This window comes from Aphelocoma coerulescens, chromosome 15 (assembly GCF_041296385.1).
Source record: "Aphelocoma coerulescens isolate FSJ_1873_10779 chromosome 15, UR_Acoe_1.0, whole genome shotgun sequence".
Lineage (NCBI taxonomy): Eukaryota > Metazoa > Chordata > Aves > Passeriformes > Corvidae > Aphelocoma > Aphelocoma coerulescens.
The window spans coordinates 2,484,697-2,510,427 of NC_091029.1; the positions used below are offsets into that span (position 1 = coordinate 2,484,697).

Here is a 25,731-nt window from a genome sequence, read left to right on the forward strand (position 1 = left end):
TATTTGCAAACATGAAATTGATCTCATATAATGATAAAAATATCTTCACTTATTAATGAATTAATATTTCAGCCCTCTGAAATATGGATTTTATGTGGATTCAATTATTTAACAGCGACCTTTTTACAACTATGAAGTGTTGAAAGAAATTTGATCCATCAGCCACCCAAGCGACAGAGAGATCTGGCAGACAACCAGCTCACTGCCATTTCCATCTGAGGAAACCAGCTCCATCCTCTGTTATGCCCTGAATTACTACTATAACCAGTTTTGGTAACAATTAAAAGGGTTGATCTTAGCAACTAAAACAACAAAGTGGGAGATAAAGAAAAATAAAACACCATAGAGCTTGGAAATGAAAATATAAAGACTTACCAGGAAGTTTGTCACCATTTTTTGAACATGGAAACTTAAAGAGATTTGTTGATTCTATGGACCGAAGTTTGCTGCTTATGTCTTTAGAAATATTATGAATCTGAAGGACGAGTAACTCAAACTTCCCAATGGTTTGTGTACACTGGACAATAAATTCACCAATACCTTAAAATAAATCACAGTCATTTGGGGTTTTTCTCTTTTAACAAGTATTTCACTAATGCATCCAAATTGCCACAACCAGATGTGTTTTATCTCTAAGAATGAACCACGGTTCTGCAGAATCATAGAGGAGATGTTTTTTCAGCTAATCCTTCATCTTGCTCCCTTACAGCTCTTAGCTAAAGGTTTCTAACCATCTCCAGTGTTTTAAATATAATAAAAACACAAGAAATACCCTCCTGGATCAGAGCTTGTCTAACCTGCCACTCTGCCCCTGTGGCAATAGGATGTATCATGTGTTCTGCAATCATAAAAAACAGACTGCAGAACTGAGGAGACTTTTTTAACTAAAAATAAATGTCTGAGGCCATTTAAAAATAGTATCTCCATTACCTACAGACTTCCACGTGAGTCTTTTGTGTCCTGCTTTCAATATTTTCCAGAGTTCTTGGACATAGTCATCAAGAAGTTTGGTTTCTGCTTCATTCATCATATCCATTAATTTGTGATAGCGATCCAGCATGGCTTTCAATTTACTCGTGTACCTAAGGAATGTAAGAAACACAAACCAAGAAAACACAAAAATTATTATTTTCTTGTAAAACAGCCCTGAACTCCACCAAAGAGCAGAGAACTTACATCATTCTATTCAAATTTCCATATAAAGCAAAATTTGCAGAACTAACCAGTGAATATGTGTTGATTAAAGCTCATTTCCCACTGAAAACAGAAGAAAAGTTTCATATGGCTCCAACAGTAGTTGGACAAACCTCTCCTGCCCCAGCTCAGAAAGTTACGGAGACAGCCCCAGTTTGAAGCACGTAAGTGAACTGAACAGGTGAACTTTAAAATCCAGTTAGGGACTTACTGGCACATCTGTGTGCTAAATGTCTGTGATAATTTGGACACAACTGACTTATTCAAGGCTGTACAGGAAGAAAGCAATAGTGAGTTTAAACGAGCTTAAATCTAAATGGCAGTAACAATTCATTGCAAATTATTTTCCTTGTTTTCTCTCAGATTTGGATGAGTTGTTAATTTGTATAACAGTCCTGCAGCATAAAGGATGAAAAGAGTGCCAGAGAAAAGCTTATCAGTGCAACTTGACCATTAGTAATTGTACCCTTTAAAAAAAAGTCACTAAGGACTCTCACATTTCCAAAATTTGATGACTCGGGCCCCTTTCGAGTTCGGAGGGAAATCACTTGAAACGCTGCCATAAGCCTGTATGTGAGCAGATACTCTGTTTCAGCCTTACCTAAGGTATTTGTCTTCCTGTAATGCCACATATCTTGCCATTTCTGGGACTGGAAGCCCAAGTTGTTCCATGTACTTTGTTTCAATGATAATCTCTTGGATTTCAGGAGAAAAATTCAGAGTGAAGCAGACGCTCTTCTTAGTGGTGACAGGCTCCTCTGCTGGAGACCTCTACAACACAACAAAGAGCAGCAGAAAGGAGAGGAGCACCAAACTGTTACACTACAAGGTAAAGGTGAGCTTTTGGGGACATGGCAGCAGATAAAAATCAGAATGACTGACATTCAGAGCTTGTGGAAAGGCTTTTAAAATTTGACAGCAGCGTCAGCACTCTAGGATCAGAAATTACATAGAACTCCCTTTTCAGTTGTTGATTACAAGAAACAAACCAAATCATCTCTGTTTACACACTGCTGCAACCATTTACAACAGAAATCCCAGTGGAAATTCCAAGTCAGGCAAAAGTTTAGTAGGAACAGGATTCTGTAAGATCTCTGCTGGAAACCTGCCTCTAACTTCAGTCCCACATATTGTAGCAATGTCCCAAAAATGTTGTACCAAAACCTAAAAATTAACAGGAACTACAGCTCAGAACAACATACATAGAAACAACATTCAACGATTTGCCAAGTGATTCAGGAACTATGTCTTATAAAGGACCACAAACAATTCTGAGCTCAGACCTTTTTCTAGATCTGTGTTTAAAATATTACTCTCAGAAGATTCTCGCTGACCATCATGTAGGTTTCAGTTTCTCCCCTCAGAGAAGCCTGATACACCATCTTCTCACCTGCTCAGAAGTCTCTGGATTAACATGTGTTGCAGCCCCATCAGTCACAACAGTCAGCAGAGTATCTTTCAGTAACAATGGAAGCATCTGTTCTGTCCTTTCTCTCCACTGATGGTATTTTTGATCTTCATACTCTTTCATTTTCTTGGCCACTTGGAGATATTTGTGTTTCACCTAGAAAGGACAAGCCTGTAGAACTCATTTTAAAGACCATGAGAAATGTTCAACTAACCTGTCCTAATATGGGGTCTCAACATGGTTTGTGTTTTTTATTAGATAAGAGAACAAGTAATGAAAGCCTTGTCATTAATGCAGCCACTGGAGAATTTGGGCTCTTGGATTATGTAATTGATTCCATCACTGTCTCCCTGGGAAACAGTGGGAAGGTTCCAATCCAGTTTTCACATCTAACATGGCTTGCTGTGCACAAAGACTTGGGACATCCCCTCACATTAGAGCACTTTCACATCGTTAGAAGTGTATAACCAAAGTATTTCTTCCTTCATCAAGTACCAAAAGAACCAACATACTTCCTTTCCACGTTCAGTAGCAAGCAACTCCTCCACTTCTTGGAATCGAATAATGGTGTGCTGGATCCGACGGAAAAGGGATCGGGACCAGGCTATTGCCCCAGCCACTGGAGGATGGTTCTTGTACAGAGGTGGATCCTTGAGGTTCTGAACAAAGATTTGCTTAACAATTTCAACCTAGAAGAGGTTTGTCCATGATCACTGTCTGAAACACAGCACAAGCTCTGAAGCTAATTCCAGCAGCAGGATAAAAATAATTCTTTTGTCTACCTTTCTCTATCTTATGGAGCTGCCATTATGGCAGCATTTTCTGTAAGATTACATTTTATTGTTAAGTTCAATGTTCTTTGAAATATCAAGAAAAAAGCTGACATGAAAAACTTTCTGAAATACAGGCTTCTTCTATATGTCAGAATTATTTCTGCCTTCCAAAGGTGATCTCTGACACCTTTTGGTCATACCATGAACTTGTCCACTACAAGAAAGCTGTAGGGTATAAAAGATCCATTTTCTCAGGAAGGTCTCCTGCTGAGCTGCTGGTTGCAAGGTGCAGGAATAGCCACAAGCCTTGCTGCATTCAGAGCACCTTCCACTTCCCACACAGTGTCTCACATATACAGATGTGCACAACCATTTCAGCAAATTAACCAGACTATTTCTCCAATTGGCTCCAAAAAGAAGAGAGCAATTATCATGTTTATTTATAAAAGTTTTCAGTCTTTTAGATAGTAAATGACACCACACAGGTATTTAGACATATACAGATTTATGATTTTTATCAGGTAAAAAACTTCATGTACTAGATAAAAAAAACCCTAAACTGGATTACCTCTTTACAATATTTTTCCAAAACATCACTGAACTTCTTCATGAGCTGCTTACGAATAGTTTCACGAATCTGGATTTGTTTGTACTTTAACAGCATGTCAAAAGCAGTTTCTGCTGATCGAAGGGTCTTAAAAGATTCATCAATAAATCTTTTCATCTTTTCTTCAATATCCTAAACAAAGGAAGAAAGCAAAGAAACCCTGTCACTTAGAAATTCATCCTGCAACACCAAGAAAGGGTGGCAAAATGAAAATACTTTTTAATAATAGTAGTCAAGCTTATTTTTACTATTTTTTGGGAATCACAGTATATGGTACTTACTGTAACGTCCTCTCTAAATTCTTCCATAACTAATTCCCAGTCACGTGCACTTTCCATGCTAAAAGGGTCAAATGTCAGGTCTTCCACAGGACTAATTACTATATTTACTTCTCTCCATAGTTTATCAACACCCTTTGGATTTTCTGTCACAGTTGTCAGTTCAGGAATAAATATATTGTAAAGCTCTTCAGTGACCTATTAATTCAGAAGATCATACCATAAAGCTCTCTTTTTAGTATTTTTTCTGCCACTTGACACATTAATTGTTATGTTTTTCCTTTAAAAAATATCAACCACTCAGAGAATGATCAGTTTGTGCTGTGATTTAAATTTCAAATATTTTAATACAAGACACTGAAAAAACCACAGCAACAGTCTACAGGCCCAGCACTTCAGTTGTTATAACAGATAGTACTCAGTTATTAGTCCTTTTCACTCCACTTTTCACACAGTTTGTACATACAGTTTATTGATGGACCATATTGCTAATTACCCTGACTTAAATTAGCCTAAGCAACAGCATCTCTCCATTCATATGTTATTCTGCAATTAATACACAGATTCACAGATGGCCAAATTTTATATTTTAGTATACATAAATGGTATTTTATCTAACTCATCTCATTAAGCTGGCAACTCATGAAAATCACAAATGTGTGAAACAGTTGCTGCAAGTCTCTGTGTTCATACCATGAACACAGTAGCACCTTTCTCCAACCAGTACCTGCAGAAGAGTTATTCCATCTCCAGCATTAAACAGAGGTTTGCTGGAATCAGAGGCACCACTCAGGTCTTAAGCACAAAACTAAAAGCTGTTAACAAGTCAACATCTACAACACAAAAGACTCTCCTCTACAGAAGAGGACAGCGATTACACAATCGCTTTATTTATTGTCTATATTAGTACCTGAAAAACATCATGCAGCTCTTGACATATTGAAGCCATATAATCAGTTTTTTCAAATAAACGTTTCACATCAAATTTCCAGTATCTCTCCCTTCCCGATTCTTCAACTTGGGTACAAGTAGTAAAATAACATTTCTTCCATTGTTCAAGAGTGGTTTTGGCTTCTGTTACTTTAATTTTTGCAGCAGCTATATCTTCTCTGTTAATCAAATCAACACAATTAAGATATTATAGATAGAAATACTATCGATAAAAAGTTGTATCTCAACTGGAATAATATACCCTGGTTAAGCAGCTTCTAATTATCCAAGATCTAAGCAAAAATTTTAAGTTATTTTCCATGTGATTTTGAGAGGAGATATTATTTCAGGACTGATTTTGATTATATTTATGCCACTTTTTTACCACTGTATTTCTATTTCTTTTATTGTTTTATGTCCTTTCAAGACAAGAGGACAAGCACCTATTTCTTCAGGGCTGATTTAGTAACTTACGAAAATTACAAAATAAATTGACTTTTAATTGGCCTTCTAATACAACTTCAGACAGTTGAAAAATGCTGACACCTATTTGGTGGCAGTATTACCTACTGCACTTCGTGTAAGACAAGCAAAGCTTTTAATAAATACAGCCCAGTTAAACAGGAATCCAGCACTTACCTAAAGAGTGTTTGCAGATCCACGGCTTTGCGTGCCCTCACGGAAATCTCCCATGAAATCCGTTCCAGGAGGGGCACCATGAGCTCATCCTTGTTGTAGTGCCGAGACATGATCCACACCATTCTCAGGGCATTCAGCAGGGAAGGGATTGTATTTGAGATAACATCAGCCCCAGTGCCAGTTGATAAATTCTATGAAATGCATATTGTGGATAAGATGTCATGAAAACAATACAAATTCACATTCAATAAATTAATATTTATTCTGTAGATTCCCCAGGTTAAGAAAGTCTGTGACATTATTAAATAAACAACCTGGACAAGGAGACATCCTGGTGCCTAAATAACACATGTGCAAATCTGCATCTTTTGCTCCAAATGATTTTAGGTCCTGATTTTAAATTTTGGCTCAACTCTTAGTTTGGATGATCTCTAATACAATTTAAACTTTGAAACATCAGCTGTAATTTGTGGTTGAAACTACCCAAAAAAATGGAGTAGAGAAATGTTTGTTTTCCCCAGTTCAGCCATGCCATCAAATGCTCCCAAGGTCGGACTACAAACCAAGTGCTCACAGCTCTGGGCTTTCAAACATTAGAACCACTGTACTCAAACAAAATAAGCAACTCTTCTTTAAAACTAAATATAATTTGTTAATCTAGAGTGTATCTTTATTGCTGACAAAAAGTGAAAAAATAAACAAGAGGTGATTACATCAACAGAGAAACCAAACTCAAGTAACTAGAGTTCGAACTTCCACAAAATTTTCTCAAGGACAGGTACCTTCAAATGGCGTTCGAGAGTTGAAAGAAACTTAACATTATCTTGAGCTTCCATGTGATGTTTTTTGAGGTCACTCAAGACTATCTGTAAATCTCCAGTAAACTCAGATTCAGCTTTCTGTAATATTTCCAAGACTTTTTGCACCTCTGGAAGCTTTATCTGTTCAGTAAGAGCACTTAAAGTAGCATGCTTTTCACGCCAGAGGTCAATCTCTGCAAGTGGACTGTTACCCTACAGGTAATGTGGAATCAAATAAAAAAATCTAAATTACCAGTAGGAAAGAGTGAAAATTTATAGCCAGGATTATATTTTTTTCCTTCTTTTCAATACACTTTATGCTGAGAGAAACTTGACATGATTCAACTGTGCAAAAAGCCAGACAAAAGAAGATCCTTGAAATAAAGAGTTTTACACTCACTGAAGGGAGCTGCTCATGGCGAGTATATCCCTGAGCTTATGGCTTTTACACAGGTGGCTTTACAGGAATAAAATCCTTCAGTATGTTTAATGGTATTAGTTATATATGTGTTTGAAAAACCAAAACCTGAAAATAAGAATTTTTTCTTTTGTTTGAGATCACTTTTTTGCAAAAAAGCAAAAATATAGCTGTCTATTTTTAAAAAAAATTAATCACTGCAGCTCTTAGTACTTCATGGCTCTTTAGAAGAGTGAAGATAACAAAAGTCCTTTAGTTTTCCACAATTATCCTGTGTAGCTAAGATCTGCAGCTAATTACTTCATATTTTGTTTATATTCTACTTCCCAGAGACACACAGTTCCTCACTACTTTTGTTCTACTTTTCAAGAACTAGTAAATGGCTTTACAACAACCAAATATGAAGAGGAATTAAAAATTAACATAGTTCTTGTGGGAAATTAAGCAAAGTCTCCAGGAATAAAAGCATCTTGCTGTTATAAGCAACATTACCTGGGGAACCTTTTTCAGTTGTTCCTGCAGAACTCTGGATATTAATTTCTGCCAGCTCACTGCACAGCTTTTCAGAGACTGAACCACTTCTGGAACTGTGGCAAGAACAGTCACTTCTCCATCTAGATTTATAGTTGGCATCTCCAGTTTAAGATCTCCTATTGGAAGAAAATGCAAGGGAATGAACTCTCTTGTTCTGGCAACATTGGTAACGTGGCACCACTGGAATGGCTTTTGCCTTCCCTCTTGTTGGCTGCCTGAGGAAAGGTAACAGCACCTGCTCTGCCTTTCTGAAAATAGGGCAAAATAGATTCAGTTTTTTCACAGCTAACACAGTGCAAACAAATATATATTCCTAGAATACAGGAAAACTCTCGGCTTTCAAGTCTTAACCCACTCCCTAACTATTAAAAACTAGGAACAAGGTTTTACTGAAGATTATCAATCTCCCTATTGTAGGCCACTGCGCTCTCCTTCATGGCATGACAGCAGTCCCTGGTAAGGAAGAGACATTAAACAATAGGTGAAAGTCTGGTTTGACCCACACATTCTATACCCTGCTATGGCCTGTGTCCCCCGAAGTGGTATGTCTACCCCCTCTCCAAACTGTTTGAAAGACTTACCACTGATTTCATCCATTTCTCCATGCTGCCTGCTATGCTTCAGGGTGGGAAAAGCACTACTGGTATCAGCAAAGAGCAGCTTTAATCTTTAAATAAAGAGCTTCCCCAGAAACTGTGTTTGTTATTCTTCATAAAGCCACTCTCAGGTGAACCTCGTTCTACTGCCATGTGCACTAATCACCACAGTGCTGGCAGAGACAAAACATTCACTTCACCTGGTATAACCAGCTGAGTTTCATTCCTCATTAGAGCACTAGAGTCTTCCACAGACTGTCCTTCCTTTTCTTCAGATTCAGTCTTGGACAAATTCCTTTCTTCAGAATCTGTGTTTTCACTGTCTGAATCAGAGGAAGTTTTCTCAGTCTGCTGCTGACCATAGGAAAGAGCTGGTGAAAACTCCTAGGATTCAAACAGGTGCCATAGATTAGATGGCTCATATTAAAAAAAAAAAAAAAAGTCAGCTTACTAGCAATTCACTTAACCATTAGATATTGTTCTCAAATTTAAGTGTGTCTCCTTCCATTTCACCTCCTTAGCATCATTCCCTCTGCCTCAGGTTCTGCAGGGGAATAGCTCCAGCATGTCTTTATGAAAGTCTGTGAGCACAGAAGTAAAGGTGTCTGGTGTCACAGTCTTAAATGATTCTCACAGAGAGGAAAAAAAAAGGGGAAACAAAATATCAAATAAGGATTAACAAAAACTTCATTCATATGAAGGTCACTTACTAAATATTAATATTTCTTATGCATAGCCCATATAATACTAAATGGGCAAATCATTCCTAGAAACACTCAAGACTCCATATATAAAAGCTATCACTCATTTACCTGTGAGATGGCATCCTTTAGCATCAAGAGAGTATCATCAGTCAGCATACCAGACTTTATCACTTGAGGAAGAATCTCATTAGCTTCAGTCAGGTCATTAGGTAGAGCAACTCTTTCTAAACAGTATACAAAGAGTATAAATCTAATTAATTGATACAGGAAGTATAAATCATGAAGTCCTTTTCACAATAAGTTAAAACTCCAATAAAACACTACTAGGTTTGGTGCAACTCATGCTCAAAACTAGTGCTGGTTTTAATAGTGCAGATGCTTTTTTCAGAAAGGTCAGAAAAATACTTCCATGTCATCATCTGGTTCTAAGTCTTTACAACCCAGCCTGATAGTTAGAAAATGGTTTTCTGTTCAAAAGAACAGTGGCCTTGAAGTCTTATTCTACAGACAAATGAGGAAAATCTTGCACAGAAATGCTGTCAAGTGACAAAACATCCCTGATCCCTGGCTTTGAGTGTTTTCCTACCCAGTTAAGTAAGTTGGATGTGCACTATCCCGAATCCCAGTCTCTATCATATCTTCACAATGAGAAGTGCTGTTTAATGCAAAACTGAAAACGCTGAGGCTGCAGTTCTTCAGGGCACATACCTTTGGTGTCTCTCAGAAAATACACAGTAAAATTTGACACAAATTCTTCGGGAATTTCATTAAAAGCCACAAAGAAAATCTCATTCGTGCCACCTGCATCTGCACAAATGCAAAATGGGAGGAAAGCCTGATGTAACACTCTGCAGAGGGATGATGCAAATCCCACCAAGGCACAAACAGAGGGGACAAAATTCTAGAAAAGGGGGGGATAGAAGGGGTTCAGGAGGACACATACCAAGGGATGGAGAGGCAGGGAAAGGGGTAAAGACAGAGCGGTCATGGGGCTACGAGTCAGGAGATGGGACAAAGAGGGGTTTGAGGGAGGGGGAAACAAGGAGTTGGGACCAGGCGGTGCCCAGGGAGAGCTCAGCGGGTCAGGGCAGCGGCACCCTCTCCCACCCACTCCTCACCGTCCCGGCCGGGCCGCTCGGCCCGCAGCAGCAGCAGCGCCGAGCCCGCCCCGCTCGCATCCTCGCTGCCCTCGGCGCCAAGGCCGAAGAAGCGCAGCACCAGCCGCGCTTCCTCGCCGCGGCTCAGCAGCTCCTCGAAAGACGCCGGGTCGCTCAGACCCAGCAGGGCGAGCGCTCGGTCCCGCAGCCACTGCACCCGCACATCGTCCAGGCTCATGGCGGCAACCGGCCCGACGCCTCCCGGTGGCCACGGCAACGGTGCGGGGAGGAGCGACAGCTGCCGCCCGCCTTGCGCCCGCTTCGGGAAGCTCCGCGCCCGCCTCAGGAGTCGCCTCGAGCTGCCGTGTTCCCGTACAGAGCCCGCCCCTCGCGGCCGCTCCTTCCTCTCGGCACCGGCCGCCCGTGCCCCTCAACACCGGCTGTCACGGCGACTCGTTCCCCTCAGTGCCAGTCGCCCCTCACGAGCGCTGGTTCCCCTCAGCACGGGCCGCCCCTCACGAGCGTTGATGCCCCCGGCACCGGCCGCCCCTCAGCGCCGCTCGTTCCTCAGCCGCTCGTTCCTCTCAGCCGCTCGTTCCCCTCAGAGCCGCTCATTCCTCAGCCGCTCGTTCCCCTCAGCCGCTCGTTCCCCTCAGTGCCCGCCGCCCCTCAGGGCCGCTCGTTCCCCTCAGCCGCTCGTTCCCCTCAGTGCCCGCCGCCCCTCAGGGCCGCTCGTTCCCCTCAGCGCCGCCTGGGGCAGGGAAAGGGCTACCGACAAACACAGGGCCCGCTCGGCACAGCGCAAACGAGGCTTTATTGGGAATTCGTATGAAACAAGTGCAAAATTTAATTTGTGCTGTTCGTATGGCACAGATGTTAAAATAGCATGGCAATATCCCCATTTTCACACCGATATAAAAATAATATAAAACGATCCCTGTCCACCTGTTCGTTATAAATTAGGTTCTACAACACCAGGTAGAGCTCTGTGTGTGTCCTTACAGCCAAACAGAAACAGGGATCGAAGCCAATTCTTTATTCCATGTGCAAAAGTTATTCCTCACTACAGGGGAAAAAAAAGAGGAGTAATACTTCTAGTCCTGCCTTCTTCCAGAATGTTAAATATAAATATAAATATCAGTGTGGCTTCCAAAAGCTTAAAGTAGTAACTCCAGGAAGAACCCAGAATGAACAGATAGCATTTCCAGTGCAATTTTAAATACGGCCAAAAAAGAGCACATTGCATTGGTGTGTATAAATTTACACTTCATAATCATCCTTGAATACATACTGAAAACAGATATTGCTTCTATTGCATTGTTGAATGGTTCCCAAAGTGCACAAGATGCAGCTGGGTTAAGAATGCAATTAGTAATGGATGTTTAATATAATGAAAAGTCTGTCAGATAACTTAAAAGTAACCATTCAAGAAAAAAAAGAGACTCAAAAAAAATGCCTACATGGGTTTCAGGACAAGCAGTAACAACTGGGTTTAAGAATAAAATTAATTTACAACATTAGTTTATCAAGAAAAATGTACATTTTATATCTATGTATTTTACAAGACGCTCCAGATCTGCTATGTCTTTCTATGGGAGGTATGTTTTACAGAATTATTTGGCTGCATTATAAGGCAATCAGTGAAAACCACTTTGTTCCACAAGAAACCATTCATAGTCAAGATCCAATCACATGATTATTTGCAGACAATTCCAAACATTTCTGCTGACAATAGCCAAACTATAATGCACCATCTTTATTAAAATGTAAAGAAATGTGCTTAAAAGAGAAAGGTGTAAACTTATATCCTCCACCAGAGTAAAATTTGTTCTGAAATTCCACCCTGAAACGAGACAAAAAAACAGAATCTGTACATGAATCCACAATGAGTTTTGTCCACAAAGGGACAAAACTATGCAACACAAGAGGCTGAACAAAACCATCTCCACTCCTCTCATTTGTTTTCTGTGCAGCTATTTAACCTTCCCTCCATAGTCCCAGGCTAACTTCATGTTTCTCAGGAGACCCACACACACTAAACTGGGCTGGAATGGCTCATTTCTTACTTCTGGATTACTAATTTCTGAGTGATTTGTAGTTAATTGTTTTGCAAACATGCAATATCATGAGGACAATCTGTCATGCACGTAGCTCTGCCTCCTGTCTTTGAACACCATACGCCTTTGTTTAAACTGTAAATTTCATCAGGTTTCAAATTAAACATGCTTTGAATCCACTCCAAAAACCAGAGCTTGTGATATTAAGACTAAGAAAGGATTAAAATACTTAAGGGTTGGCAGCCCCACTAATATATATGTTCCATTGAACCAAATGAATAGACTGAAACCATAGAGTGAGATAAGCAGACTGAAATTAAAAATGCTTATCCAAGTTACTAATAGTCTACATTATGAAAAGCTGCAATACTACAAATCAAATGTACTTATATTTTGTGAATGTGGTTGAAGTTAAAATGCATCATAAGCCAATATAATATTTGAATCTACTGAAAATATTCCAGAGGAACAATCAAATCCAACTAACAAGCCATTTATTTAATATAATTACATAAATGTATTGCAGTAGCAATGAGGCTGTTGAATTTTACACTTTCCCTTTTTAATAAAACACCTAAAATTTTGCCATAAAAATTCCTCTTAAACAAGCCAGTATATGCTAAGGTGGTATACAGAAAAAGGATGAACGTACCAGTGAAGTCGTATAGCATGGAGAAAAGCAGAAAGCCCCTCCATGACCAGCAGAATAAAAACTGTCAGCACAGCAAAGAATGCCAGAACAGGGATTAGCAGCAAGACACCGTACTTTGTATCCACACGGAGACCCACTCTCATCACCATCTGCCACAGAACTTCTGACAACTCTAATAAAAACAAAAAAGTTGTCATCATTAATATTGATACTGAGTACATTCACCCACTGAGCCACTTTGACCAGCTCATTTAAACAATATAAGAGCACCTGCTGAACATGGGATCTATAAGCAATCCACCTCTCCAGAGAGCTGCCCCCAACCCCTCAAATATTTGAAGACACAGCTCAGTGTCAAAATCAGAGAGCAATATTTTACATAAAGTCACAGTTTTAGTCTGGAGGCTTCCATAGATCATGATTAGTTTAAATAGGGATTTGTTTTTAATTAAGAGAAAGTGTGTTTCATAGTAGTATCACTTGAACAGGCCAGCCTCCCCCATTAAAAATCAAATGTAGGAAAAAAACCCAAAAATATCAAAAAACCCACCCCCACTTACGTGCATGGGCAAGACTTAATGCCCAGAGTCTCAGGTATGAGGCTGTGTTAGAGATGCATCCCAGACAGTATTCAATGGTATGAATTGCTTGATTCATAAAAACATCTGCGAAGTTCAGCTAAAAGATTAAAAAAAAAGATAAACTTGCAGTTGGGAATCAAGGTCTTTGTAAAGGCTCAGCTGATTTTCTTCAAAACTTCTCAGCATGCAGTGTACATCTATTGATTGCCCACTTCTAATTTGTTTTTAAGAACATGGAAACTAGAGATTAAGTTAAAACATTACCTCCTCTGCATCCCCCTCTCTGTGCCCACTGTCTGCATGATTGCTGCCTTCTTCAACATCATGACATGACAGGAGACAAAGTTCTTCTTCACTTTCTTTTCGGATAAGCTTGTAGCCACTCTACAAAATGGGAAACCTCTTCAAGCAGGCTGCCACTGTCATTTTTTAAATTTACTTAAAAGCAGTCAGTCGCAGGCAAAGGCAAAAAGATTTATAGGAACGAAGTACTATTATGTATTTCAATCCAAAACTTTCCAAACTGAGCAGAAACTGAAGTGATAGCACAAGGAGTAATGGGTTCAAACTGAAGTTTAGGTTAGATACACAGAAGAAATTCTTCCCTGTGAGGGTGGGGAGGCCCTGGCACAGGGTGCCCAGAGAAGCTGTGACTGCCCCATCCCTGGCAGTGTCCAAGGCCAGGCTGGACAGGGCTTGGAGCAACCTGGGATAGTGGAAGGTGTCCCTGCTCACGGCAGGGGTGGAATGAGATGAGCTTTTAAGTTCCCTTCCAAGCCAGCCCAACCCATTCTATAAAATATCCAGTAAGGACATACTCTGTGCACTACACCACCAGCTGAATTCTCCTACACTGAGGAAATGGGTGAGTGCCTTTCAGTACTTACCCTGTACATTCTTATGCCTCGGCCTCCGCTGTGCAACCAATATAAATAAAGTGGTTTGCCAAGCAGCATAACAGGAACACAAAGAAAAGCAACACTAAGTAAAAACTTCTGCAGAGGAACCTGTTTGAGGAGGGGGGAAAAATTAGATTAGATTACAAAATCCAAAGTAGGAAAAGCCATCCCTGTTTCCTTTATTATCTGCACAGGGAGCACAGGATCTCCAAAAGCTTGGAAGAACATTACTCACCTGGCCACTGAAGAAGCTCTTTGTTTCACCACTAGGAAACAGGAACATGTTAATAAATTGAATCAGAATGCTGGGGGCAGCTGTCGAGTCCTCTGCAGAGTATGCCAACCATTTAAAGAAGATCATGAACACCAGGTAGCCAAATATGCACAACATGAATAAAAGTTCAGGAATAAAAACCAAATAAATATTATAGGTCTTCTTGAAATGCCTGAAAAGATAAAAATGGGGGAAAAAATAAAAAGTAAGTTTTACAAAGAAAGATCAACACGGCCCAAATATGATTTCAATAAAACAAAGCACTGTTAAACAGCAAGACTGAGACTACAATCCAAAGCTGATTTATTTTTATTCAGTGAAATTTTAATCAAGTATTTCAGTGGAAATAAAGACTGTAAGAAACATGGATCTTTATTTACCAACAAGTGAAATGAAGTCTTGTATTATTTTGTTTTGGGATTTTTTAGTATAATACTGAACCATCATCTTACACCTGTGAAGGAAAACCTGTCCATTATTGTCTTTTTTTAAGAACAGTTTTCACCGTTACTATTATTCTGTTTTCAAAAAATAATTCCAGTTTCTCTTACAAGATTAACTCTTATAATTCCAGACTTTACAGAAAATACAATGTTAGTATTATTTTAACTTCTTGTACTTACAAGTGGTTAAACAGCCCCAATACAACTCCAAAAGTCATGTGAGTCACCCCAAAGATCACAGACATTTTCATTTTGAACGAATTCAAAAATGTCAGACGGTTGCTTGCCAAATTCCATATCTGAAGAAGAAAACACCAAACCAGCATTAAAAGAACACCATAACGGAAGGAATAAACCAGTATCCTTTTTCTATTGGAGACCAGAATTCTCCCTCAGATGGAGGTCACAACTGAAATTTGAGTTTTGTAAAAATAGTTCAATCTTTGACTTGTCAGAAGAAAAGGTCTTGTTGAACGGAGAATGCAAACAGAAATATAATTTTTCCACAGTAAGATTTATCTTACTTGCACACATACCAAAATCTAATGGACAAAAACTGATCATCACAACTGGATAATTAAAAAGAATAGAACTAACCGGGTCAATTCCAAAGGGATAAACTCCATTGTATACACCAGAAACATTTGGATCCAGTGCTAAATATCGATTGGCTCTCAGATCCGCAGGGCTGCAGTGAAAGAAAAACATACTCAATTCTGACACTTTAAACATAATGACAACATACACTTTCAGTTCTGCAGGACACTGATCCTGCTCTCCTTTACCTAACTCACCCACTGCCACACTTCAGAAAAGGATTTCTAAGTGCAAAGATCCTGACTAATAAAAACAATAGCAAAAAAACCACCTAGAACCTTACAATCCGGGCTTAATTCACACTATCTTTCAAAAGAAAGTTGATGGATTTTATTCCACATTCCCCTAGAACTGAAAGTTTCATTTTAAAAGTTCACAACTTGCTTTTGCATAAAATTGACTGTCAAACACCCAAAGAATAATTACTACCTTTTTTCCCTTTTGCATTTGGGGAAGTTTCTACTTTATTTTCATATAGTTTTTAATTAGCACACACAACCCGTTCACATTTTAACCAAAGCCAGTGGTGTTGACTATTTTAAGCCACATCCTGTTTTGTAAGGCACCATGAGATGCAAGCTGTGAACACCGAAATACCAAAGGGCCATGACACCTCAAATCAATGACGTTACCCCACTCTGAGAAAAACTAGATTTGACAATTCACATAGACTATTTTTTTAAATTTTTTTTACTGTCACGAAAAGCTGTGCAGAGACTAATGATTGTGAGGTAATTCATTTACTTCATTAATAGCTGATTTCTTTTAGTAGATGCTAATGCTGCTCAGCTATTCACTCCAGAAGCATGACCTAGGACAAATTCCTCCAAAACTAGACCTGTGTTTTCTATTCCTCTGAAAATCCTTATATATACATACACACACACCTGGAAAATATATTAAATGGAGACAAACTAAAACATCAATGTAAAGACAAACCGTAACAGGACAGTTAAAACATGTGAACAAAAGGGTTAAACTGCTGCAGGAAATACATCTCTGGTTTAATGGTACAGCAAATATGCTACTCACCTCCAAACCTTCTGTTCAAACATTGCTGAAACATTCCATCCAGATCCAAATATATTTATTGACTTTGAAAAACAGTCATTATAGATCAATCCAGTGTATATAGAAAACAGCCCCATTAACAATATCACGTATCGGCCTTCAAATAACATTTTCATTATCTGTCAGTATTGGAAAAAAAGAAAAAATAGAGACTATAATCTGTTACGTGAGAAATGGTTAGCTACACATTTCTAAGAGAAACACATTTTTGGACACACAAAGACTTCTAAAAACCGAAATTTTTTTGTGAACAGTCAATAATGAATATGAGCTTCCATGACACACACTGAGACTCTTCTCACTGGCATCCTTACAGTAAGGAAGTGTCTTTCTAAGCCATTTCCTTCCTTGGACTACTTTACAAGAAATTACACGTTTGCAGCCATTCTTAATTAAATATAATTCTAATGACAGACACAGGAGTTCCTGCATTCCAACCCATATGATTAAAAAATTAGTTAAAGTGAAGTTTAATAAATTTCAAACTGCAACTCTTTCTAGAAACAATAGGAGGTGGAATTTGAAAAATTATTTTTCTCCTCAGGTTGTCACTGTAATGACATTCTGTAAAACACATCACTGAGTAGTCCTGGCAGAAGGAAAGACAAGCTTAAAAGTATCAATTAATTTTTTTCTAAGTCTTTGATACAACTTGATTATTTCTGCTCTTTCAAGGAAAGTGAATAGTTTAAGGTATTACATTAGCCTCAAGGGCAGCTTTAAACACAGAAAACCCTAAAAGAATGGAAACAACTCTAATTAAATACACATGCAAAAACCAGTACTATTCAGAAACACAGTGGCTATTTCAAGTGATCTGGCTGGATGGGAAGTAAATAATTTGTAATTCCTTTTACCTCATCTTGTGCTCTTTTTAACCTAGGGTGATTTTCATACATTATCGTCAGAAGTGCAAATATGAACATGAGTAGCCCATGCCCGAAGTCTCCAAACATAACCGCAAACAAGAAGGGGAAAGTGATGATGGTATAGAGAGCTGCAAGGGCAACACAACAGATTTCAGGCACAGCACAACAGATGATGTTCTGTCTGCATTATCTCCAAGCAATTCCATTCTTAAATCTCTCAAAGTTTTTAAGTTTGAAAGACATTTCATCCCCTACTCACACACCTTTTCCCCCACACTGTTTAATGTTTATTGTGTATCCGTTAGCATTGACAACTTCACAGTTGAGCAGTAGCTGACAATTCTGAGCCCAGGAAATAAAACCCAACCAACCAGTTCTTCCTCTGTGGGTATTTCAGGTCTGTATCATAAGGAACATTCTGCTGTGCAGAATGACAGTCGACATAGCTACAAGTATATATTAAGAGGGCTATACAACAAGCTGAATTTTTCAAGTGATGAACCCCACACTTCAGTAAGATCAATAACCACTACCAGTTTTCTTTTTTTTTTCCCCTAAATATCTTCCTTACCCAAAGTAAAACATATAAAAGAAATATTATACAGCTTTAATCACTACCTTTCATGCCAAAATTACTCAGCAAAACCAAATCCCATCTTGCTGCTTGGAGCACTGTTTGTGCGTTTGATGAGCTACTAAAATTTCAAAACAGCTACCAACAAGCAGTATGACTGTCACCATTTGGCCTTTGCCAGTTCAGCAAGGTATTAAGGCAAGCAGCAACGACAGCACAGCTCACAGCTCAGCTTTCAGAAGGACCAACCTGGATTAACTTCCCCATAGCTTCCAACTCCATAAGCATCAACAATGCTCTGGAACCCTGAGGTGAATTTATTGGTACGTATCAGAGTTGGAGGAGGTTGTGTTGTTGGGATGGTATTCATGAATGAGGAAATTGTAGCTCCGCTCTTCCTCTAATTACACACAGAAGATATATTTGTATAAGAACTCTGTTAATCTAATCAAAGTGAAAACATTTGCTCTATCAGCAATTTCACTGATCCCAAAATACCACTAAATTAAGCCCCAAGTTTAACATTTATCCCTTTGTGCCCCCTCTAAAACTATTATGCACAGTGTTCTAATTCTTACTTCCTATCAAGGATCAGATGAGACTCATCAGTCAATATCATAAAACAAAGATTTGTTATTACAAATTCTCTCTTATAAAACAAAAACCAACACCAACGAACTGGCACCTTCTGCATGACTGCAAACAGCACTGTGGGCCCAGCTGAACTCAAGTCCAACAAAACAGTTATCCAAGGAAAAAAAAAACCCACTACACACAACACTAAATAAAGGCCCTTCTTATAAAAAATTTGTTGTATACAGAGGCCCAGATCTGCCTGTGCCTACTTTTAGTCTACTGTTAATAATTATTTTCTTTCCTTATCTGCACAGTTAGTTCAAGACAAAAGCTTTAACATCAGTGAGCATTCAGGTGACTTACTGAGCCTTCCTCCAACGCATGGCGCAAATTCTGGAGATCAGCCACTGGACACCAAACCTCAGCAATTAAACATTTATTTGTGACATCAAAACTGCACAGGTTGAGGACGTGGTAAATGGCTTTCATCTTCTTCACTTGGATAACCCAAGTATAGATAGATTCTGATGCTTTATACAAAACCTGGCGCAAGTATTCCTCAGTTTTATTCAGCACCTTTGTTTGAGAAAAACCAAAGATTTCACTGAGAATGTGACAGTGGTTGTGCTGACCACAGCAAGAGCACCTCGTACACATCCAGTGCTAGGCATGGTTTTAGGCGGGCAAGCAAACCTCTGCTGAAAACAGAAGTCAATGCCAAATGCTGTGAGGTTTAACAGATATGTGCAACACGAGATCAGGGACACAACTTACTGTCACATCAGCTCCAAAGCTTTATGTATGTTAGAAACATGTACTTAACATTGCGATTCATCAAATGATTTCCTATGGTGCAACATCTCCATCAAAAGGAAATCTGTCCTTTACTCACTGTTTCGAGATCCTGAATACGAACATTGAGTCCTTCGACCACTGCCTGGCGCTCCTCAGTGGTGTCTGGGTAGGGGAACACGTGACAGTGATAGCTGCAGGAACACAGGTTTGTGTTAAATGACCAAACTCCACCAAAACACAGCACACAACCCCCTGCCACAGTCAAATCTGCAACACACCACTCAATAACCACAGAACAGATTCAACTCAGAGGCAGTATTTCGGCTGTACTTAGTAAAGACTGCAAGAGAAATGACTCACATGTTTATTTGTACACTGCATAATTATAGAGCTGGATGCAACAAGGGGAGGAACAAATTTAACTTCAAAATCCTTGTCTGAAAATCAACACTTACAAGAAAGGGGTGCAGGGAAAAAAACCAACTAGAAAATAACCCAGGTATGAAGAAATTACATATATTAGTTTTACTTCTTACCAGTCACAAATCTTCTTAACTTTTTGGCCAATTTGTTCACCCCAATAGGACACTAAAAAAACAGCCCACTTCGTGGTTTCACCCTAAAAAAACATAAAAAGTAAAGCTGATGAAGTTTGTTTTAACCAGCAACTCCACCATGACATAATTATAGAGCTAAATAACAAAGCTGAACAATAAGAAAAAGCTGTGTTAGTAGCATTATCACTTTAGTGAAAATTTAACAATAAAATTCAACTGTGTCAATATCTCTCTTTTTTTTTTTAATATTAGAAAAAAACAGGAAAAGTTTCCAGGGAAAATCAAAGAGACATTATATTTTACTAGCTCAGAATTCTTACTAAGAAAAGAGTATTTTTAAAAGGTAACAAATTAGAACCTAAACAAGAAAAAAAAGTGACAGATTAGGCTGCCATAATTGCTGACTTATAAAAAATGAATTTTATAAGTTCACAGGATAAATTTCACAGAGAAGTAGCTGTACTTGACTCTGTCTTAACTACTGAATGAACAAGTGAAATGGCCATTAAAAGGCAATGCACTGTACAGACCTAGTTAATAAACATCCAAGCAGCCATTTATGCCACGTATTCTGATCAAGGTGGCCAATCATAAAGTCACCACTATTCCACAATAAAGTTCTGCCCTCCTCAAGCTGAACCACAACAAATCAATTGCCACTTCTACAACCTCAAATTTTAAAATCTTACAAATTCTAATACTTCAGAATAGTTTTTCCTCCAAGAGAACTGGGAAATCATTTCCATTCACTGCAGACAGACCTGAGCAGCAATTCTTCCAAATCATATGAAAAGTACAAACAAAATAAACTGATCATTACAATGTTTACTCACTGTATCTGGATCTTCCAGAGCCTTATCCAATTCTGCATAGGTAAGAAAGGGATAGCCTTTACAGACTCTCCACAGCATTTTTTCAAATGCTTCAATCTTTGCTATGTGAACTAACCCAGATATGAATCTATGGAAAAGGAAAAATTTGGAACATAAGATAAAACTTACAAGAAAAAAAAAATTTAATTCAGAGTACATCACCAAAATAATTTAATATCTGCCATGGCTAAGGAAGGAAGCATCACCCTGAACAGGAAGTAACTGGTACAGAAAATACCAGTTTGTGTATAAAATTTTTATTTGCAAAATGAACAGAGTACAGACCTGAGCACACAACTACAATATATCTAACCAGTTATTTATGTGATAGTGAGGTTCCCTATTTTTTCTTGGCACGATACCCTCTCATTACAATGCCACAGACAGCAGTAGCCATTCAACATTTCAAAGGCAACACAATTAATGTTACATTTACAACTGACACTGCCAGGTGATTAAAACACTGTGTGTTTATCATAGAAAAACAGTTTAAACAGTAGAAGGAAGTACTGATTTAGAGATTTTCCTTTACACACGTCCTTGGTTTCATAGAAGCTTTGTGACAGCTTTTTTGGGCGCTGTCCTGTTTATCTCTCCAAATAATCTGGGTTTGTTACAAAGGTACACTGGGGCCAGACTCCTGTCGTGTCTAAAACTGGCACGTCTGAAATCACTACAGGCCATCTTTTAAGAGAACAACCCACTCTTTATAGCCCCCCACAAAGCATTTCTGAAAAAGCACATGCCATACCCACCCCAGAGAGGCACTCAATCTGTGCGTGCGGTTGTAATCCACCAACGGCTCATTTTCCACAGACTGGAATTCTTCAAAATTTCCATGTAAATGGGATTCATACTTGCAAATAAAAAGAAAGAACATGCATAGCTTTCAGGGAAAAAAAAAACCCTCATTCCGTTATTATTCTAAGGAAGAAAAGGTAATTAGGTAAATTGTTTAATTAAAAATATAAAACTCGTTTCCGTGTTCAGGCAACAGAGAGATCCTGGGATCTCAAGTGCACTGCTCTTAGCAATTATAGTCAGTGCTTCAAAATTACACTGAAAATTTCTTAGCATGGACTTAGGCACCAAAATAACACAACTACACCTTCATTTGCAAACTATTCAACAGGGAAAAATCACAAAAATGCCACACAACAACAATCCCTGTCAAACACCCCAAGCAGTACCTCAGGTGTTCTCCTGACAAAATTCTGTGTGATCTGTAACATGTACTTGTATTCTGTCAGTTCAAGCAGGTTTTTCCTCAATTTTTCTTTGTTTTTAGTTACTTCCCTCAATTCTGTTTCCAGCTTCTGCAGCTGCTCCTAAGACGCAGAGTAAAGATATGGAATCAGTTACAGGATTTTGGAAAACAGAGTAGGATTCATTTTCAGCACATATTAATTTGACACAATGATAGGAGTTTCCCATTTCTTAATTAACTAAAGTTCCATAGGTTTTATCCCTCGGTCTGCCTAAGATTGCTGTGTAGTGAGTACACTTGATCCTCCACTGGCATCTGTTCAGTCTGCTGTTCTGCTCCTAATTTGTGTCAAAATAAAGCAGACCTGGAATTAGAATTGCAGATAGCACAGGGTGGAAGATTCCCCATTTATTCTTTTAATAGAATTACAACAAAACAGAATGTTATTCAAAATTACATCTGTGCTTTACAAGCTTCTATATCAAATGCAACACCAGAAAAAACATTCAGAGAACACAGCACCACGTTTTGCTGTGTGACCAGCACCTGCAGAGCCTTGGGCAAGTAAAAATCCCACACATCTGGAAATTTTGGATGCACAAAGAGCCTTAGGTAAGTCCCAAAGCAATAAATGAGGCTGAGGGACTACACCTAAAGATAATTTGCCTGGAACAGTGTAAAGTACCAATCCATCAAAATACAACGGATGACTGCCCACCTCCTGAGTTTGCTTTGATCCTTTCACAGGAATTTTGTGTTAATACCAAAACCTCACTGGCTTTGAAGTAACAGTGGCAGCAAGGAATCAGACAAAAAGGAAAACAAATCTTCCGCTTCTGCCCCCCCGCCACACCCCGGTAATTTAAGTCATAAGTAATAAGATAGTAAGTCATTAAGCCTGAAATTAAGATGCAAGACTTTGGCATCTGTTTAGTGGAAGTTACCTTGATTTCTAAAATGTGTTTCAGCAAGGGGGCAGGAGGAGCAACATCTCCTTCAGGAAGTGGAATATCTGCTTTTTTAATTTCTTGTACTAAATACCCTGGAGTGAGAAGAAAAATAGAATCAGAAAGGAAAATGCATTGCCTACACTTCCTAGAGTGCTGCATAGTTGACCTTCAGCTGTTGTTGATGGTGCTGATCACACTGCAGCATCAGGCCCTGGCTATTTTATTCATTCATTTTAGCAACAATGCACACACAGAAGTCTTCAAAAACAAAGAACTTAAAAGAGTGGTGGGGATAAAACAAACTAACTATTCCTGTCTTGAAAGTCTGCAGAAGCAAGCAAACTTCAGAGGCTTCTCTTTCCCAACAAGTATTTTCTAAGAAGCTTTTACCATTTCACAGAACCTCTTTGTTGCTGCACGATACCACTTTCTGCTAATCGTGCAATTCTTTCACTTTCTGCCAGAAACAGACTTGCTGCTCACTGACCCATGTTTGGAATAAAAAGTGTTCAAACAAAGTGGCTTAAGCAACCTTGACAACAAATGCAACTCACACTGGGCAGGGAGATTGCCAAAATAGCTGCTGGGATGGTTTGGCATGACCAGCACATGCCTCTGATGGGAGATTCCAATAAAAGGAATCCTTCAATTGTAACTTTTCCTCAGGATACACTGAAGACGTCTGCATCTTGGCTGTAACGCTCTGCATACCCTTCTCTATTCATTAATTACCATGAGAACACAATTAATAACTTGAGGCATTTTTGAGGGTGCTTGGAAAATCAACAGTATTGAGTTACACAATATGAAAAAACAGGGAATATCTTACAGCAAAGCTTCCGTTTTCCCAGCAGGGTTTTAAGCAGTCAGTACTGAAATGGCCTCAACTATTTATCAGCAACACATTATCAACTGTTCTTTACTTCTGAGCTTAAAAAACCCCACCAAATCTATATTTAGTGTAAGTAAATTTCACAGCTTACAAAACCTGGGAAGGTTAAAAAAACCCTGTAGCTGACAGTAGTGCCACTCTAGTAATACCACAGGTGAGAAAGGGCAGACATGAAAATAAAGCTCACCAAGTATTCTTTCCATTTCTTCACATTTCTTCACTTCATTCACGTATTTTCTCTGAAATACACTTACATTTGGGTTAAGCTGAAGGAGAAGGATAAAATGCTTATTAGGGATTTGAAATAGTAACCACCTCTAAAAAACCACAGCTGTTCCTGCAACTTCCTGGAGACAATTTGCATGAGCTCTGTGCTCTAAGTGCTTTTCAGCTGAGAAGGCACAAAAACCTAAAAAGATTACAAAGTCTTCAAATAGCAGACTTGGTTTTATTAAAGCAGAATTATCCATGCCATTGGGTAGTTTTAATCAAACAACAAAATAACAAGATCTACTGGAAAAAAACATTCCTAATCTTATTTCTACAGTTTTAAAATATTGTTTAACAAGTTTATTAACAAACATTTCTACAAATTCGTTGTGATGCCTTTCCATAGTCTGTTTGAAATATTACATTTTATGTACATTCCCGTAATATGAATGTGCAAATGACTACTTATCCAGCTATTAAATCAGAACCACTAATGCATTATTTCTACAACAAATGGTGTATCAGGTAACTAGAATGATATCAAAATATTAAACATGCACTCATGTAATAATTCTTACAGATCTGCCTCCTCCTCCCTGCCATATTTACTAACTAGCTGTTAATTTAAGTCCTCCCAGCTTTCCCTGCAAAGATTTTGCAAGCTACATTTCTAATGTATATTTGGAAGAAATTCGAAAGTCTCAGTCAGCAAGCAAAGACCATATAATTATGATGAGACAACGCAGAGACAAGGCTAATTATTGCCCAACCCAACCTTATGTTAGGCAGGCAGGCAGTTTCCTCCAAGGTGTACTGCCCCTCCAGGAACAGGAACCTGTGATCAATAAACCTACAGAGCAGGTGTCTCTGTCGGTCTGTCAGTGGGGCAGATGTATCCATTACACTCAGGCTGGAGGCGGGTCAGGGGCTCTCCCATGGAATCCTGCTGCAAATAACCCCAAGTTTAAGCTACTTCTATGAGAAAGACGGGACACAGCCATCCCAAAGCATTCCTCCCGAGAGCGTCGGGGAGGCCGGGGCTCCACACTGACTTCCCATCACTCATCCCACCCACCCGGACGGGATCCTGAGTCACCTGCTCTGGGTGACCCTGCCTCGGCAGGGGGTTGGACGGGGATCTCCAGAGATCCCTTCCAACCCTAACAATGCTTTGATCCTGCTTTCAAGCGAATGCCACACAAGGACGGGCCATACACCTGCCTGTCGGAGTCGGGGAAAGATGGGAATGGAAGCAGCTTCCACCGCCCCATCGGGCCAAACCCACACCTTCCCGCCGGCGGCGCCGGGCCAGGCTCGGCCCTCACGCCGCCCCCTCAGGGCCCCCGTCCCCCCCGCGCTGCCCCAAGAGCCCCGCCGGTACTCACGTCTCGGAACTCGGCCAGGCCGCGCTCGCCCACCTCGCTGAGGCACTCATAGGCCGAGCCGCTCTGCAGGAAGAGCTGTGCCAGGCACACGGGCTCGCCGCGGAACAGCGCGCCCATGGCGGCGGCACCGCCGGGGCTCCCGCAGCGGGGGGCTCAGCGCGGCGGGCGGGCGGAGCGCGGCCGGGGGGCGGCCATGGCGGGGCGGAGCGGGCCCGGCTGCCGCTTCCGGGGCGGGGAACGGGCGGGGAACGGGGCCGCAACCGGCGGCGGCGCGGGCCGGGCTCGGGCACTG

At 39.7% G+C, this 25,731-nt stretch overlaps 2 protein-coding genes across 4 annotated transcripts in view; both read right to left on the bottom strand.

Moving 5' to 3' along the window:
* The window catches only part of DNAH10 (dynein axonemal heavy chain 10), a 51,484-nt gene extending 41,259 nt beyond the window's left edge, over positions 1–10,225 (bottom strand). Inside the window, exons 1-15 of the mRNA XM_069030570.1 lie at positions 10,000–10,225; positions 9,590–9,688; positions 8,990–9,105; positions 8,378–8,561; positions 7,540–7,697; positions 6,612–6,842; positions 5,830–6,020; positions 5,171–5,369; positions 4,264–4,458; positions 3,944–4,114; positions 3,115–3,291; positions 2,585–2,758; positions 1,796–1,965; positions 931–1,082; positions 376–540 (exon numbers count right to left, since the gene is read on the bottom strand). Of these exons, the coding sequence (XP_068886671.1) occupies positions 376–540; positions 931–1,082; positions 1,796–1,965; positions 2,585–2,758; positions 3,115–3,291; positions 3,944–4,114; positions 4,264–4,458; positions 5,171–5,369; positions 5,830–6,020; positions 6,612–6,842; positions 7,540–7,697; positions 8,378–8,561; positions 8,990–9,105; positions 9,590–9,688; positions 10,000–10,216 (2,599 nt within the window). The 5' untranslated portion in view covers positions 10,217–10,225. The remainder of the gene's footprint in view (positions 1–375; positions 541–930; positions 1,083–1,795; positions 1,966–2,584; positions 2,759–3,114; positions 3,292–3,943; positions 4,115–4,263; positions 4,459–5,170; positions 5,370–5,829; positions 6,021–6,611; positions 6,843–7,539; positions 7,698–8,377; positions 8,562–8,989; positions 9,106–9,589; positions 9,689–9,999) is intronic.
* A 547-nt stretch (positions 10,226–10,772) lies between these two features.
* On the bottom strand, positions 10,773–25,642 carry ATP6V0A2 (ATPase H+ transporting V0 subunit a2). Of its 3 annotated transcripts, none has more exons than XM_069030553.1 (20): positions 25,440–25,642; positions 24,032–24,110; positions 22,947–23,044; positions 21,986–22,123; positions 21,551–21,651; positions 20,757–20,883; positions 19,903–19,985; positions 19,464–19,557; positions 18,935–19,147; positions 18,245–18,395; positions 17,410–17,549; positions 16,514–16,671; positions 15,482–15,572; positions 15,065–15,183; positions 14,403–14,613; positions 14,156–14,275; positions 13,533–13,652; positions 13,248–13,365; positions 12,688–12,859; positions 10,773–11,821 (listed from the first exon to the last, which is right to left on the bottom strand). In XM_069030553.1, exons 1-20 carry the CDS (start codon positions 25,554–25,556, stop codon positions 11,719–11,721), a joined length of 2,553 nt encoding a protein of 850 aa, XP_068886654.1. In that variant the 5' UTR covers positions 25,557–25,642; the 3' UTR covers positions 10,773–11,718. The 3 variants fall into 3 exon arrangements, with proteins under 3 accessions (XP_068886654.1, XP_068886656.1, XP_068886655.1); XM_069030555.1 differs by lacking the exon at positions 25,440–25,642 and adding an exon at positions 24,909–24,922; XM_069030554.1 differs by lacking the exon at positions 25,440–25,642 and adding an exon at positions 24,830–24,890.
* Between the last annotated feature and the right edge of the window lie 89 nt (positions 25,643–25,731).

Bases quoted from the DNA above. Each gene is read 5' to 3' on its own strand.
- ATP6V0A2 (XM_069030553.1), bottom strand. From the start codon at position 25,556: ATGGGCGCGCTGTTCCGCGGCGAGCCCGTGTGCCTGGCACAGCTCTTC. The intron at 20,884-21,550 runs GTGGGTATGGCA...CCTTTTCCATAG, and splicing joins AGATTGAGTGCCTCTCTGGG to ATTCATATCTGGGTTAGTTC. The intron at 19,986-20,756 runs GTGAGTAAACAT...ATGTTTTTTTAG, and splicing joins CTCTGGAAGATCCAGATACA to GGTGAAACCACGAAGTGGGC.